Below are 14,233 nucleotides of genomic sequence, written 5' to 3' on the forward strand. Positions count from 1 at the left end.
TATAAATGAGGAAAGTGTAGTATCACACTGAACACACAAGCAGCACTGAGTTAAAAGAATGTATTCTCCTCGGCTCCTTTTCAAGAGGAGATTTCATGCTCAATTGAATTTTAGAAACAGATTATCTAGAAATATGCATCATGTTTTGCTTCATGTGTCTGCATTTGTTTTCCTTCCTTAATAGCAGAGTATTAAAGCTGTTTTTTGGTAAACAAAGGCTTTTGCTCCAGCCGTAACCCACCTCTTCATCTGTTTTGTGCAAATTTTAGCAGTTAAAGGTTTTTATGAAAAGCTTCGTCTCTGGTTATGGCGGTTATAGCATTAGAAACGGAGAGTTATGAGCAGAGCTATTGGAAAACTTTAGGTTTCATAGTTTGTTTTAATGTTATACAGTAATATTCAGGGTTCCCCCCCTTTATTTGTTTTGCAACTTTTTCTGGTAAATTTAACCACATTCTAAGAATGTGCCGTTTCACTGAACTTTGGATTGTTCGCCATCTATTTCAGTACAATGTTTGCATTGTACAGTGCCGCAACTGTACACTGGAAGCTGAGGGAGACAAAAAATACCCTTATTCTTACACTAAATGCATCTTCCTACATTGGTGAATGCCCAATATCTGAACGGAGGAAGAAATACTTTTTAAAGTGCCAAGTGCAAAAAGCGGGAGAAGAAGGATGAAAGGTTAAAGAAATATACCTGCAGGGTGTATAACTGCAGGGTGTAAATACCTGATTGAACCCGCTTTGATGGCAAGTTTATGGGTGCACATGCCTTGAGGGAAAGACAAGGCTCTAATGACTGAGAGCACAGGTGGATGGGAAGATGAAATGTCTCAGGATGAGGGAGATAATTACGATATGGACTGGACTGTGTGAAGGAGCCCTACATCCCAGAGTTTTCATATGCATGGTCTGTTCAGGTGGGTTTGCTTTTAGGGGAAGAGGTGTGGTGGTGTCTTCATTTCAGATCACGTGATACGGGGCTGCAGAGGTTCAGTCTGTCAGAAAAGCTACAGAACCACTGGCGGGGACTAGAACGTCAGCCTACAGTAAGATATTTGCGACCTCTTGTACTCCATGTAGAAGACCATTTGTGCGCCTCACCAGAACTTCAGCACTGGGGAGGCCACACATGGAGTGCGTGTCCAGCTGTGGCCCCCACTACAGAAAGGATGTGGGCACACTGGAGAGAGTCCAGGGGAGGGCAATGAAACTGGTTGTGGGGCTGGAGGACAGGACTGGTGAGGAGAGGCTGAGGGAACTGGGCTGATTCAGTCTGCAGAAGGGAAGACCGAGGGGGATTGAATAGCAGCCGTCACCTCCCTGCCGGGGGGTTGCAAAGAGGATGGAGCTGGACTGGTCTCATGGGGGCAGATGGCAGGACAAGGAGCAATGGGCTCAGGCTGCAGCAAGGGAAGTTGAGGTTGGACATTAGGAAAAACTCTCTCCCTAGGAGGGTGGTGAAGCAGTGGAACGGGTCACCCAGAGAGGTGCTGCAGTCTCCATCCCTGGAGGTTTATAAGCCCCAGGTAGACAAAGCCGTGGCTGGGATGACGCAGTTGGGGCTGGTCCTGCTTGAAGCAGGGGTTGGACTAGATGTGACCCCGAGCTCCCTCCCGGCCCTCCTTGTCTCTGGTCGTATGAATACTGGGGGCCTCGCCAAAGAGTGGGGACCCCTCTGGTGCCGCTCCTAGCTATCCCACACAGGGGAAGGTACGATGCTGAGGCATCCTTTGCCTAGAGCAGCCTCAGCGGCTCCATTAACCAAGTGGTCCAGAGTGATGCCGCTAGTCCGTGGAGGAACTGCAGCCCCCGGCATCGCCTGCCCACGGCTCATGGTGTCGAGCTCCACGTCCCGGTCTCTACTGAGGTACATCACAGCCCCGGCTCAGCGAGCCCCAGGGACGCAGCTGCCGAGAGTCCCTTGGGTTGTGCAGCCACTATGCTCCTCAAAAAGGATGGTAAGTTTTGATCACTGCTCTGATGATTGGTCGTACAAGGGGAGAAATTGTTGCCCAAATACGATGATTATTGCACAAATATGGTTATAGCACAAATAGGGCTACACAACAATGACAAATACGGTAATTATTGCACAAATATGAGGACTGTTGTACAAATACGATAATTGTTCCACAGATACGATGATTATTGCGCGTGCCTGCGCGCACACCGGTGCTGTGAGGGAAGCGCGGGAGGTGACAGTCGGCGGGGCATACCCCCTCGCGCATGCGCGCGAACCAGCCGGCACGGCCTGGGGGAGGGGAATGCCTCTTCTCCCGCGGCGTGGGCGTCATCAGGACGCGACGCGGATGTCATCCCGGCGCGACGCCGACGCTGACCCCGCCGCCGAGTGACGTGACACGCTGCCGGCGTGAGTTTCCATTGTGCGGCCGTTGCGGGGGCGGTGGGGAGGGAGCGGGGGCCGAGCCGGGCTCCTCAGCCCCGCCTCGCTTGCTCGGCCTCCCCTCGCGTGAGGGGGGCGTCGTGCTGTAGGGTACTAGCCGATGCAGTCCGCAGCACGCGTGCACGATCAGGCACGGGGAGAGACGAGGGGGTACTGCGCCTGAAAGCTTGCTAAGAACTTTTTAATCCAGCTACTCAGCTGCTGTAACGAAAGATACCGCGTCTCCCCAAAGCACTTGGCCTGCCTGTGCCCTTACGCCAACACGGCTACAGCCAAAAACACAGCATACAACAGCGTGCAGCTACCGTGCAGTAAGAAGAGAAACAGTATGTGGTGGTAGGCAGCAAGCCTGCAGTGTTAATAAACACTAATTAATATGCACTATTATGCAGCACATGCAATAATAAGAGAAACAATATGTGATAGTAAGCATGCAGTGTTAATAAACATTAATTAATATGCACTAGCTTGCAGCCCTGGTGTAATAATAAGAGAAACAATGTGTAATAGTATGCGGCAAGCATGCGGTGTTAATAAACATTAATTAACATGCAATAGCATGCAGCATATGGAATAATAGGAGAAGCAGTATGTGATAGTATGCAACAAATATGCCAGGTTAATAGAAATAATGACATCAGCAACAGGAACAATCTCTAAAGCTCTGTTTAGGATCTCGGGATTTGCCAGACTTAGAAGCAAAAGCACACCCAACTTTGATGCACTACCTAGAAACCAGAGGGTCCTCTTCCTCATACAAACTTGGAAAATAAAAGGTGGGTGTAAAATGCTTTTTTTGCCCCTTGAGACCATGTGGTTGGCTTTGGCTCATTTGGGAAACTCAACACCGTTCCTTCATAAAAATTGTGAAGAATTCAACTGCTCGAAGTCTAAGGAGTGTAGATTGAATGACAGCTCACAAATGCAGGCAGCAGTACTAATGCAGAGCTCATGCTGCTGCCAGCCACCGCCCTGCACTGTTGCTGCTGCTGCTGCTCTACGTGTGGCCACTGCCACCCCCCAGCATCCCCCACTTCTGACAAAGGTTGAAAACCCCCACCTCAGATAACCAGAATTTTTATATACCTGGCACCTTCCTTACCTCACTCATGTTGGTTAACACAGCTTGTGCTGTATGTACATTTTTACACAGCAGGGATGTGCGTCTGGAGTACAAATTCCTATTTGTGTAAATTCTTATCCTTTATAAGTTATTTTCCATCCATTTAGGTAAGAGACAGAGTAGGGTGGCACCTTTGGATGGAAACATATCTTATTTGTGCTGCCATAATATTTTTTTTATGGCAACACAAATTGTGAACAAATAGACATTGCTGCACTTTGTCACGGTGCGTTAAAGGAGAATCAGTGGTGGTACAAAAGGTAATAATAGACTCTGCCTCTTTATTGTGGTTGATGTCTGTTTAGCTCTGGCAGGAGAATACGGGTAGCCTGAGCTGCTTACACTCTCTAGCCATCCTGGGCAGGTACTCTGGAGGCTTGATGGCCTCTCAACCCCCAGAACCTGTACCTGGCTTTCCCCATGTAGAGAGACAGCCTGGGGAATTTTGGGGCCTGTCTCCTTAAGTGGAGTTACCTGCCCTGCCAGACCAATCCCCCACAATTGCAGGAGTGAGTCTGTCTGAGTGGGGAAAGCTGATTTTGGGGTAGTCTGGCTGAGAAAGTAGGGCTTTCCTACTTTGGTCATTTTGACCTTGTTTCTGTGATGGGATTAATTTAAATAACATAGTTAACTTGTATGTCTGGTGACATTCTGTTTAAAGTGATGGTTACTGGGAAGAAAAGAAAGAGGCTTAGGTATAACGAACTCACGGCACAGTTAGTTATATAGTGCATAATAAAATTGAAAACTTTACATTGTAAGATTCTTAAGCAGGTACCTATAAAGTTCACTTGAAAGAATAATTACACACAATGTGTCTTACCTGTAGGCAGATTCTTAGTAATTTATTTTCAAATATTTGATGTCAGTGATTCAAATAAGACATTCTGAAATATTATTTCTATGTGCTAGTTCTTGGCCACTTAATTTTAAATTGAATCATTGAAATGTCTAATGGAAAAATTGCATTAAGTACTTCACCTCTCTTCCCTAGAGCAAGATGTCTGCTATGTCCAACATATCGTAGTTCCTTTGATTTCATAACCTGCTTTCATATTCCCCTCCAATACATTTTAAGATATTCAGAGTAGTTTTAAATCTTCTTTGAGTGACAGTTGAGCAGTATTCCTATCTTTAAAAGTTCCATTCTGTGTGCTGAAAAGAAATTCCACGTACACATGGCTTTTTTCATTTGAAGGGTAGGCTTGGAGTGCTCATAAAGGCTGAATTTAGTTCACTTGTCAATTCTGCCACTTTCTGTGAAATCTTTAGTTGTTGCTGCTTTAAGCTTGAGTATTTTTTTTTCCTGTGGAGAGCAGTTGGTATTGTTTAGACCGATCTATCCCATTGGATGTTGTTAATTTCAGTCAGTGCTACCGTGTATGTTTCAGTGCGTGGAACTTTTGAAGTAAAGTATAATAGAGTCCCTTCACATACTCTTTTTAAAACATGGTGTTTATAATAATACTATTTTTAATTGAGTAAATGTCAGACAATAAAGGTAAAACAACACTGGAACATGGAAGTCGGATACTAACTAAGCAAGTTATTTGCCTGCTCTGCTCGGCATTGGTGAGGCCATAGCTTGAGTACTGTGTCTAGTTCTGGGTGCTGCACTTCAAGAAGGATGTGGAGAAGCTTGAGAGTCCAGAGAAGAGCCACTCATATGATTAGAGGTCTGAAGAGCAAGCCATATATGAGGAAAGGCTGACAGATGTGGGACTGTTTAGCCTAGAAAAGAGAAGACTTCAGGGGGATTTGGTGGCAGCTTACAGATATGTCAAGGGCTAGGCGAACAACTATTTGCCAAAGCACCCCAGGGGAAAACCAGGAGCAATGGCCATAAACTTTTAGAAGGAGTTTTCGGACTGAATATAAGGAAAAACTTCTTTATGGTTCATGGGCCAGACTCTGGAATAGACTCCCAGCCGGGGTAGTGCAGGCACCAACCCTGGAGATCTTCAGAAGCAGAAGGCTGCGCACCTTGGTGGGGTTATTTGACCCCAGTAGTTTTTGCTGCCCAGAGCAGGGTGGCTGGACCCAGTGATCTCACAAGGTCCCTTCCAGCCCTAAACTTCTGTGAATCTGTGTAAGTAGATGTTGTTTTAAGGGGACCATTGTTTCAGTTGGGGGAGCCAGATGTAGGCTTTTCAGATGTTTTGAACATTACTACTTAATGCAGAAGTATAGAAATGAGCAGGTAACTTTTAACTTTTATGTTAGGATTACTTTCATAATTCCCAATACATATAAAAAGAATGTGCGCCTAAATCTGTGGTAAAGAGAATTTCTTTTATAATCCCTGGATTTGGACAAACATCTGTTTTAAAAGGAGAGGGGAAGCTGCTGCTATATCACAATATAACAGGTGATGTGCTCCTGTTAAGTCCGCTTGATTCTGTTAAATTGCCCTACTTTTAACCTTGAAGGAAACAGAGTTAAAGTTGCAGTGGTTTTGCTACACTTGCATCTTTACAGAATAATAGGTAATTCAGTAGTTGCATCCTCTCTCTTCATATAGGTATCCTTTGATACTGATACCATTGTTGTACCTGTCTATAACCCCTGGAAAGTATGATTGTAGTCTCCAGTGTTTTTGTTAATGCAACAGCTAATACTGTTTTTACATGCTTGTTCTTCCTTTCATGTTACTGAGGAAATGAAAAGTCTACTTTAAATATTTAAAGTATTTGAATATGCAGAATAATATTTATATTTAACTATATTCCTGCTATACCCCCATCCTTTTATTGACTTTACTGCATTCACCCTTCGTTAGAATTATCATGCAGTTTTTCTAAGTGAAAATTGCAGAATGCATACATGACAGGGCAATATAACAATGACCTGGGTCAGCTAGCATAACTTCTTGCATACAGCAGGATTATCTACCCATCTCACATGTGATAACCCTGTGTGTATATGAAGGGATTTGTCTTTTCTGAAGCTGTATTGTATAATAAGCTCATGCCCTCTCTTACCCAGCTCTGTTTCTGCATTGCATTAGATATATTTCCTCTCTTTTGGAAGTGAACTGGTAAGTCTTTCTCCTACAATGGGTAGCTGTACATTCATTTAAACTTATTTTAAATCTGTCTGTTTCTCCAAACCTCAAAATATATAATTGCTTGGCTAGTTTAACAGCAACTTTTTTTTTATATTACAGTAGCGTCAGGAGGCCCCAAATATATTGGGCCTCCCTTTCATTTGGCACCTGCAAAAAGAGCTTATAGTCTATAAAGACAAGATAGAACAGGTGCATGAGAATGAGGTGACAGTGTAACAAAAAAAGAAAAAAAAACAAGCATATTCTATGTAAGCTTGCTATTGACATGATTGGTCTGTCTTTTAAATCAGTAGAATTTCCTGTGCCTTAGGCCAAATTTACCTGGCCGAAGTCAGTAGAAAAACTACTATATGCTTTATTAGAATGAGGACTTACCTCATAGAAGGGCTACAAAATCTAGCCTACCTGTGATGTGCTTACAGTTCCTTTTATTTTCTGTCCTGAATACATTTATTTATTGGACCTGTCCAATAGTTATCTCCTCAGTGCCATTCTTTTTTCTTTTTCTAATTTAATGTGCCTTTTATTTATTACTTTTGTTTGCATTGTTCAGAACTTTTGTAGCCAGTTTTACATTACTCCTAACAGGGTGGCATACTTTTTATTTCATTGTTAGTTTTCCAATTTCGAGGAGAGCCTGTATAATAATCTTGATTAAAGTCTTAATAAATTACATTCTTTCTTGTCCTTTTCCCAAACGTTCCTTGTAAAGAAGCATATCAGGTTGCTTTAGCATGCCATGTTTTTCATGTGTCCCTGTTGTTTTTCACTTGCCATGTTCTGTGTGCGTAAACATTACATTTTTAATCTAATACGAACTTTTCAAAAATAAAACAAAACACTAAATCCAGACCTAGGTAATTTTGGGATAAGGTTGCAATTACACATCTTTGCAGAATTGATGGCTGGTCCGGTATGTTAGAAATACATAGAATTCTGATGATCAGTAATAAATACACAGTGTCAGAGTTTGGACCCTTTGAATTTTCTTAATTAAGTTATCCAATAGTATTTTTAAATATTTTTTGAAATTGCATACTAACACAACCAGGTACAATTGTATTGCATAACAAAACAGCTCTGCAGCAGCATTTCCATTGTTAGGGACATAAGAAATCTTTAAATTTATTTGAAGAAAACCTGATTCTAATAAACTCTGTATCATAGAACAGCTTTCTGGTTAGGGGGAGTTGAATCTTGCCCCACCTGTGTCTAATACGCTGCCAGTTAGCTGATACTCTGATGGCAGGCTTCAGATGAGAGCTAGAGGCTTGGTCACCCTAAAAGCCCTTGAGGTCCTGGAAGGGGGATTGCTCCTACACAAGTCTTTGTGGCAAGGTGAAGACCCCAGCTGATATGCGGTCTTAGTTGGAAGACTAGGTGGCAAGAAACAGATTGCAGAACTTCAGGGAAGTAGGAAGGCTTTTGCAGGAGCCTTTTAGTCAGAGGAAGGGATCGGTTTATGTAAGGAACTCAGCACATAATTGGGAAAGAGAATTCCTGAAGGGATCTGCCAAGGAAGAAGAAAGCAGCTTTTGACTTTTAAGCAAACTGCTTTCAGAGAGTGTAACCCTGTAATGCCAGTGGCACTCAGTCCCGACTAGCTTAGGAGCCACCCAACGAGGCTCTTAACCAAAAAGCCAAGATGACATATGCACTTCTGAGTGAATTGTGACAGGTTCTGATTCAAAAGGAAAAAAATGGGAGTACATTAGCTAATATTTAAGTGAGGGAAAAGACTTTAAAAAATGATAACTAAGTCACTTCCTGGTTACTAAATTGATGTACATTTTGTATTAATGCATGCAGTAGAATGAAACAAAGAACAGCTTCTCCCTCCACAACTTTGATAACATTTTCTACAAAGTCGCAGTGATACATTGAAGAGCGTCTTGACAGGATCTTCTGTGGGAGCCTGGAGCAACGGGAAAAGGACATCTGACATGCTGAATTGGTATTTTGAAGAAACAACAGGATTCTAAAGAAAGGGGGGCCTGACATCCTGTGGCTGAAGAATGGTCTTTGGTGCAGAGGCCAGTGAATTTGCCCCTCTGGTTTTTGCATTGCTAGTGAAGGAGAGAGAGTCTCAAACTACTTGAGTGGATTCCAGTAGGCCTTTATTCTTTGATGTGAACCTTAAAACATTTAAAGTTCCTTTCCCTTTTAAGTAGAAATCAGTATAGGCTGGGGTGATGTGGGTACTAAGTTGCATGGTTGACAGCTCAGAGGTTGCAAGTTCAAGGCCCCAGAAGAAATGCTTACAGTGTGGCCTGTTTACATTCAGCAAATCTGTGAACTCTGCTAAGTACCTTTGTCACAAAGACATGAAAAAGGGAAAGGAAAGTGGAGAGCTGTGTACATAATCCTATGAATGTAGCCATTACCAAATATTGTGTTAGAATGTGCCAAACAATTTTATCATCTTGCATTACTCAATGAGAAAAGTTGGCTCGGGCAGTAGGAGGATGGTTAAAGACAAACTTGAGCCTTTGGGGCCTACAAAGTTCTGCCTGTGCATGTGCTCTTGAGTCCTTTTGACGGTACCGAATTTCTACGAAGTACAGGAACTTGTGTAGACGGGCAGCAGCCAGCTAAAGACAAAACCATGTTCACTGTCAGCCAAGTGCTGTGAATATAGCAGTGGGTGCCTTCCCTAGAGAGGGCTTTGCAATCTTACTGGCATGACTAGTTTAGCAGAGCTCCCAGAAGCTTGCAAGCATCTGCATGTTGCTAGACCAGTTAAATGTAGTTATAGTCTTGATCTGGTTTGCTCTTCAGCTTCATAGGGAGAGCAGCTTTTGAGTCAAATTTACTACTGTTTCTCCTTGCTGTCTGTGAGGATGTGGCCTTTGAGAGGCATGCCTCACAGCAGTCAACCCTTTGAAAGTATAGGTAGCGCAGACAGGTACGGTTTGAAATCCTATGAAAAAACACTTTGCCAACAGCCACCCTTGCTTCAGTGTTTACAAGGTAACACAACTGCAGAAAGAGTGTAATCTTTTTACTGAAGATAATACAACCATGGTCAAACGTAGTACGAAAAGAAGACAGTATTGGAGACAGTGGCTGATGCTGTTGCACCTTTGCATGCTATTTTGAGCTGATATCAGTAATAACAATATTGAGGTCCTTTGGCTTTCACATAGCTCCCTCTCTCTCTTTCAGACCTTTTGCTTAAAATGTTTTCCCTTGTTTCTAGTATCCATTGTGGTTAGTGTCTCAAGGGAAGAGTTAGAGTGGTGTGATACTTAGCTCTCCTAGTTTAACTCAGACGTATAGCATTCATACTTGTGTATAATAAGGGCTAAGTACATGTTAAAAAGATTAAAACTGTATTAAAAAACTTTTAAATCTAAGGAACAAAAGGTAAGTGTAACCACTAAAGCAATGTTCTGAAAAGGATGAAAAACCTTAAATTGGGTATAAATGTATATAAATAAATAGTGGTGCATGTTTACTAGTTACATTCTGCTTTTCCAGCAGAACCTCCTCCACCACTCTGATTTACAGCCTGTAAAAATTTTATGTGTAGTTGTACACACTGGAGAAAAATTACCATGAGCAATGTATAAATTTATATGAGGGTACCGCACTACAGAACAAAAACACCAGTTTCTTTCATAAAAATGGCAGTGGTTCTGGCAAAATTGGTTAGGCAATATTGTATTGTCCAAGTATCGAATTGTTGGTGTCGTGGAAAAACACTTTTATTTAGACAGTCTCACATAGAAGCAGCCTGGTAGCTTTAATGTTCTGTTTTCCCATGGAAGGACTGTGGAAAGAACCATTACTTCTTTATGGGAAAGTTCATAGTTCTGTTGACAATATATAGACAAGTAGAAGGTAGATGTCAGATAGATCATACTTGGACAGTTCATTAAATCCTGATGGTAGTGCCTGATTTTCATAGGCTATAAGATAAATTTGCTGCCTACAAAGTATCTTCTGGGGGACCAGGATTATATTTCAGTTTGTACTCTGTAACAGAAGTGACACTGTTAGGGAAACAACAAATAAGCCATGCTTTTGTACCTACAAAAACAAGCCCTTATTTCTGAATCTTCATTTACTATTGGTGTTGTAGCTGGCAAAATTATAACATTTTTAAGGCTGTGCCTTTCTGGAAGTTGCATGATTATTTAATTAATTTTTTACTGTTAACTTTAAAAAAAACAAAAGAAAAAAATGACAATAGGTGATGGAAGAACAGTATCTGAATCAAAGAGGGAAAACACGAACATGTAGTTACAAAGGCTGCAGGCGTCTTTGTTTTAGCTCTATTTCATCTCCTCTTGGCAATCTCATTGAGAAATGCAATCTTGTCTTTTTAGGGTTTCAGATAGTCTCAGATTTTCTGACTTTGAGGTGCTATGAAGCCAACTCAGTGACTAAGTAGATTATCACCTTTATGCTTCTGTCAGTATCTGAAACTACTGATTCATTTAATGATGGTTACACAGCACTGCTGCCTGTAGCCTCATCGAATTAATACTGAGGCTGTGTCAGTAGTTCAGAGAATATGCTGATTCTTCTTTCACATGGTCTTATTTTCATAAATAGTTTTAATATTGGTACAGAGGTCACAATATTTAAATACTGTATATTTAAAATTTAAGTGGCCAATGTACACTAGCCTTAGAAAGTGTTCTGGGCCTAATAACCTATTGGACTGAGTCTGAGTCTAGGGACTTGGTACAGCAGTGTGGATATGTCAGTTCCACTTAGTTTCCAAATTTGCCTTTTTGAAATACTAAATTTAAAGTCCTAAACAAGCAGATTATTTAAACCAGATTACCTCTGTGGTCATTATTTTTCTCATTCGGTTAACAGACTACATGTGATGAGATCTAAGTATGCATTTTACTCTGTTTTGTTAGTTTAAGGCCTAAATTCATATAAAATAAATTATTTTACTTGGTTGTAAACAAACTGAGACAGTAAAGAGATTTTAAAAGTTAGATGCAATGTCAGGTCTTAATTTGGTTTTAGTTTGCAATGTAATTGGAAGTTGATATTTTATGTAAACAAATGATATAATTGTTCCATAAAGTGGAACTGATCTGTGAATTATTCCAGCTGTATTTTCTAGTTTAGAAAAAATATTTTAAAAGTAATAATACATGAGCGGCAGCTTTGCAATGCTCACTGATATTTCCGTTGTGGCTGGACTTTCTGCTTTTACTCACTCTTCCAACCACATGTTGCTTCTGCTCTGCCACCTGATTCTTATTAACCCACATGGTATCTAGAATTCAAATTCATTATTTTTAGATACTTTACCAAGTTGTTTGGTATCCTGCGAGTCAAAACAACTAATTTAATTGCATACGTAGTTAATATACAGTAGCAAAACAACTAAGCTGACAGATTTTAGATCCTATCTAAGGGGAATTGGAAATCACAGGTACAGAGAAACGTATGTTTCTTTTCATTTGTTGTTCTGGAACATTTCCTAATGATTTCAGGCTTTAAGTCTCTCTACTGCATGTTTCATTATTAAATATTTAAGAATTTTATGGCTGTAATGAACACCATTTCAGAATGGCAGACTATTCTTCATTATATAGACATATTCAGGTCAAATTTGGTTTTAAAATAATTCTGGTTTTGTTTTAAGAAAAAATCTACAAGTCTAATAAACTTGAGATTCAGAAATATTTTCAATTAGTTTTTCTGCTGAGGTGGAAATACCACATGGAAAATATGTTCTACTTACTGTATGGACACTAGGTGACTTATTTACGCAATAGAAAAGGTAGTGAAAACAAGTTGGAGGGTAGGTGAGTAGATCTCAAGCCAATAATGTGCAGTCTGCATTGCATAATAAATACATAGGACTCTTCTGGTTTAAAGCCTGCATTGGTTGTGTGTACTTGTGTAGGCATGTTCAAGTATAAATCACCATAAAAACTGTCACATGGAATAATTAAGCCATACATTAGGAGACAGATAGTAGGTTAAAAATGAGTTGGTGGCTTTATAATGAAAATCTGTGTTATCTCCTAACAGTTAGGAGATAACAGGATGGCAACTGTTAGATTTAAAACTTGGAACATATTTAATATTGATTGAATTTTCAGATAGCCTGATTGGATGTATAGATACCAGTGGTACATGAAATCTGATTGCATGTTCTCTATTAACTCGGTACTCAAGAGAGCATTTTAGTACTTCCCCGTTTCCCTCTCTATAGGTAGGAGAATTGATGAAGAGCTTGTTTTGATAGGGTTCTACTTTTAGTATATATTTACCTTGAAACTTCCTTTAGTATATATTTACCTTGGAACCTGGATAAATTTCCTCTACATTTGAAGTAAATAACAGGACCAAGAGAGAATACCCAAATGGAAAAAGGTTTTGATTCTATGTAGCCTACTGAAATGTACTTTTCAATTACCCTGAAGATGACTGTTTTTTCAAATTTTTCCTTAATATATTATATATTAGGGGGTTTTTAAATTGTAAGTGCCTTTGCAGGAACATTTTTTACAACATCAGATGCGTGTAAGCATACTGTGTAAACTGAAAGTATTCATATCACTAAGATAACCTGCAATGAGATACTTAGTCGAAAGAAGCATCTCTCATTACCAGTTGAATGTAGCCTGTTTATTATGAGGCCAGAGTCTTCAAGATGCCACAGTGTGTTGTATTAGGAGGGTATGACTAGAATTCCAATAATGGTCAACATGTAAGCTGTTCTGCTGTCACTTTTTTCTAATAAGTGATCTGTTTTGGAATTTGTGGCCTAATCTGTAATTTTGTACCAGTCTATACCAGTTAAGTTTGACCAGTATATAGCATGCAGTGGTCAAGCATTGTTTGGTCTCTACATTTTGTTGCTATAGTAAATAGGGAGCCCTCTTAGCCTCACTAGCATAAGCCAGAGTACAACAACACAAGGGAATGAGAAGGAAAATAAGTAATGAGAAGAAAAATAAGTAACATTCATGTTACTTATATAATCTTTTGAGGGAATACCCAAAGTAGGTATGAGAAGTTGATGCTTCCCTAGATAGCAGACAGTAGACATCCTGATATTTTCTCTCCTCATTGGCACTATGAAGAATCATTGCATATTTTTGTTATGTTGACTCCCCTTTGATTTATACATACTTACTTTGGGAACATATTCCCTCTGTTTTATTTAGCATTCTATGGCCCACTTGTCATAGATTAACCATTACATAGCTTAGTCGCTATTACATTATTGTGATTGGCATTTGTGACTGGCAGTTATATCCACCTCCCCATGTGGCTAGAACTCTTACTACTGTTTTTTTTTGCTTTGTATTAGTTCACTGACTTTTATTTGTTGTCACTCAATCCTTTGATTAAGGTTACCTGGTAATCAGCTAATTATATTAAGCTAGGTGCAAGCCTTTACTATATCTGTGTAATGCATCAGAAATTATAGGCTGCCTGGTTCACTACTTGCGGGACAGCAAATGCTATGCTAAATGTTACCAAAATCTTAAAAAGAACAAGTCAAACATGCCCAAGTGTCCATACAAAGTGCAGATACATTGAGAAGAGAGTGACCAGAACAGATTGATCACACATTCATTGCCTTAAGTTATTGCATATGGTCACTATTACATGCATCTTTTGACCATGTCCAGACAAGCATGGA

At 40.4% G+C, this 14,233-nt stretch overlaps 1 protein-coding gene across 9 annotated transcripts in view; it reads left to right on the forward strand.

The window, feature by feature from the left end:
• The first annotated feature begins 2,265 nt into the window (after positions 1-2,265).
• FHIT (fragile histidine triad diadenosine triphosphatase) overlaps positions 2,266-14,233 on the forward strand; it is a 772,226-nt gene continuing 760,258 nt past the window's right edge. Inside the window, exons 1-2 of one of the 9 annotated variants that reach the window (XM_090022433.1) lie at positions 2,285-2,377; positions 3,073-3,186. Coding sequence is in view for 2 of the 9 variants with exons in the window: in XM_090022422.1 (XP_089878548.1) it covers positions 3,042-3,186 (145 nt within the window). In the remaining 7 variants the exon portion in view is untranslated. Of the gene's footprint in view, positions 2,378-2,409; positions 3,187-14,233 lie in introns of those variants that run through there. The other 8 variants (XM_090022431.1, XM_090022426.1, XM_090022429.1 and 5 more) reach the window with 8 other exon arrangements.

Source organism: Crocodylus siamensis, chromosome 11, assembly GCF_052110815.1.
Source record: "Crocodylus siamensis isolate JL-2025a chromosome 11, ASM5211081v1, whole genome shotgun sequence".
NCBI lineage: Eukaryota > Metazoa > Chordata > Crocodylia > Crocodylidae > Crocodylus > Crocodylus siamensis.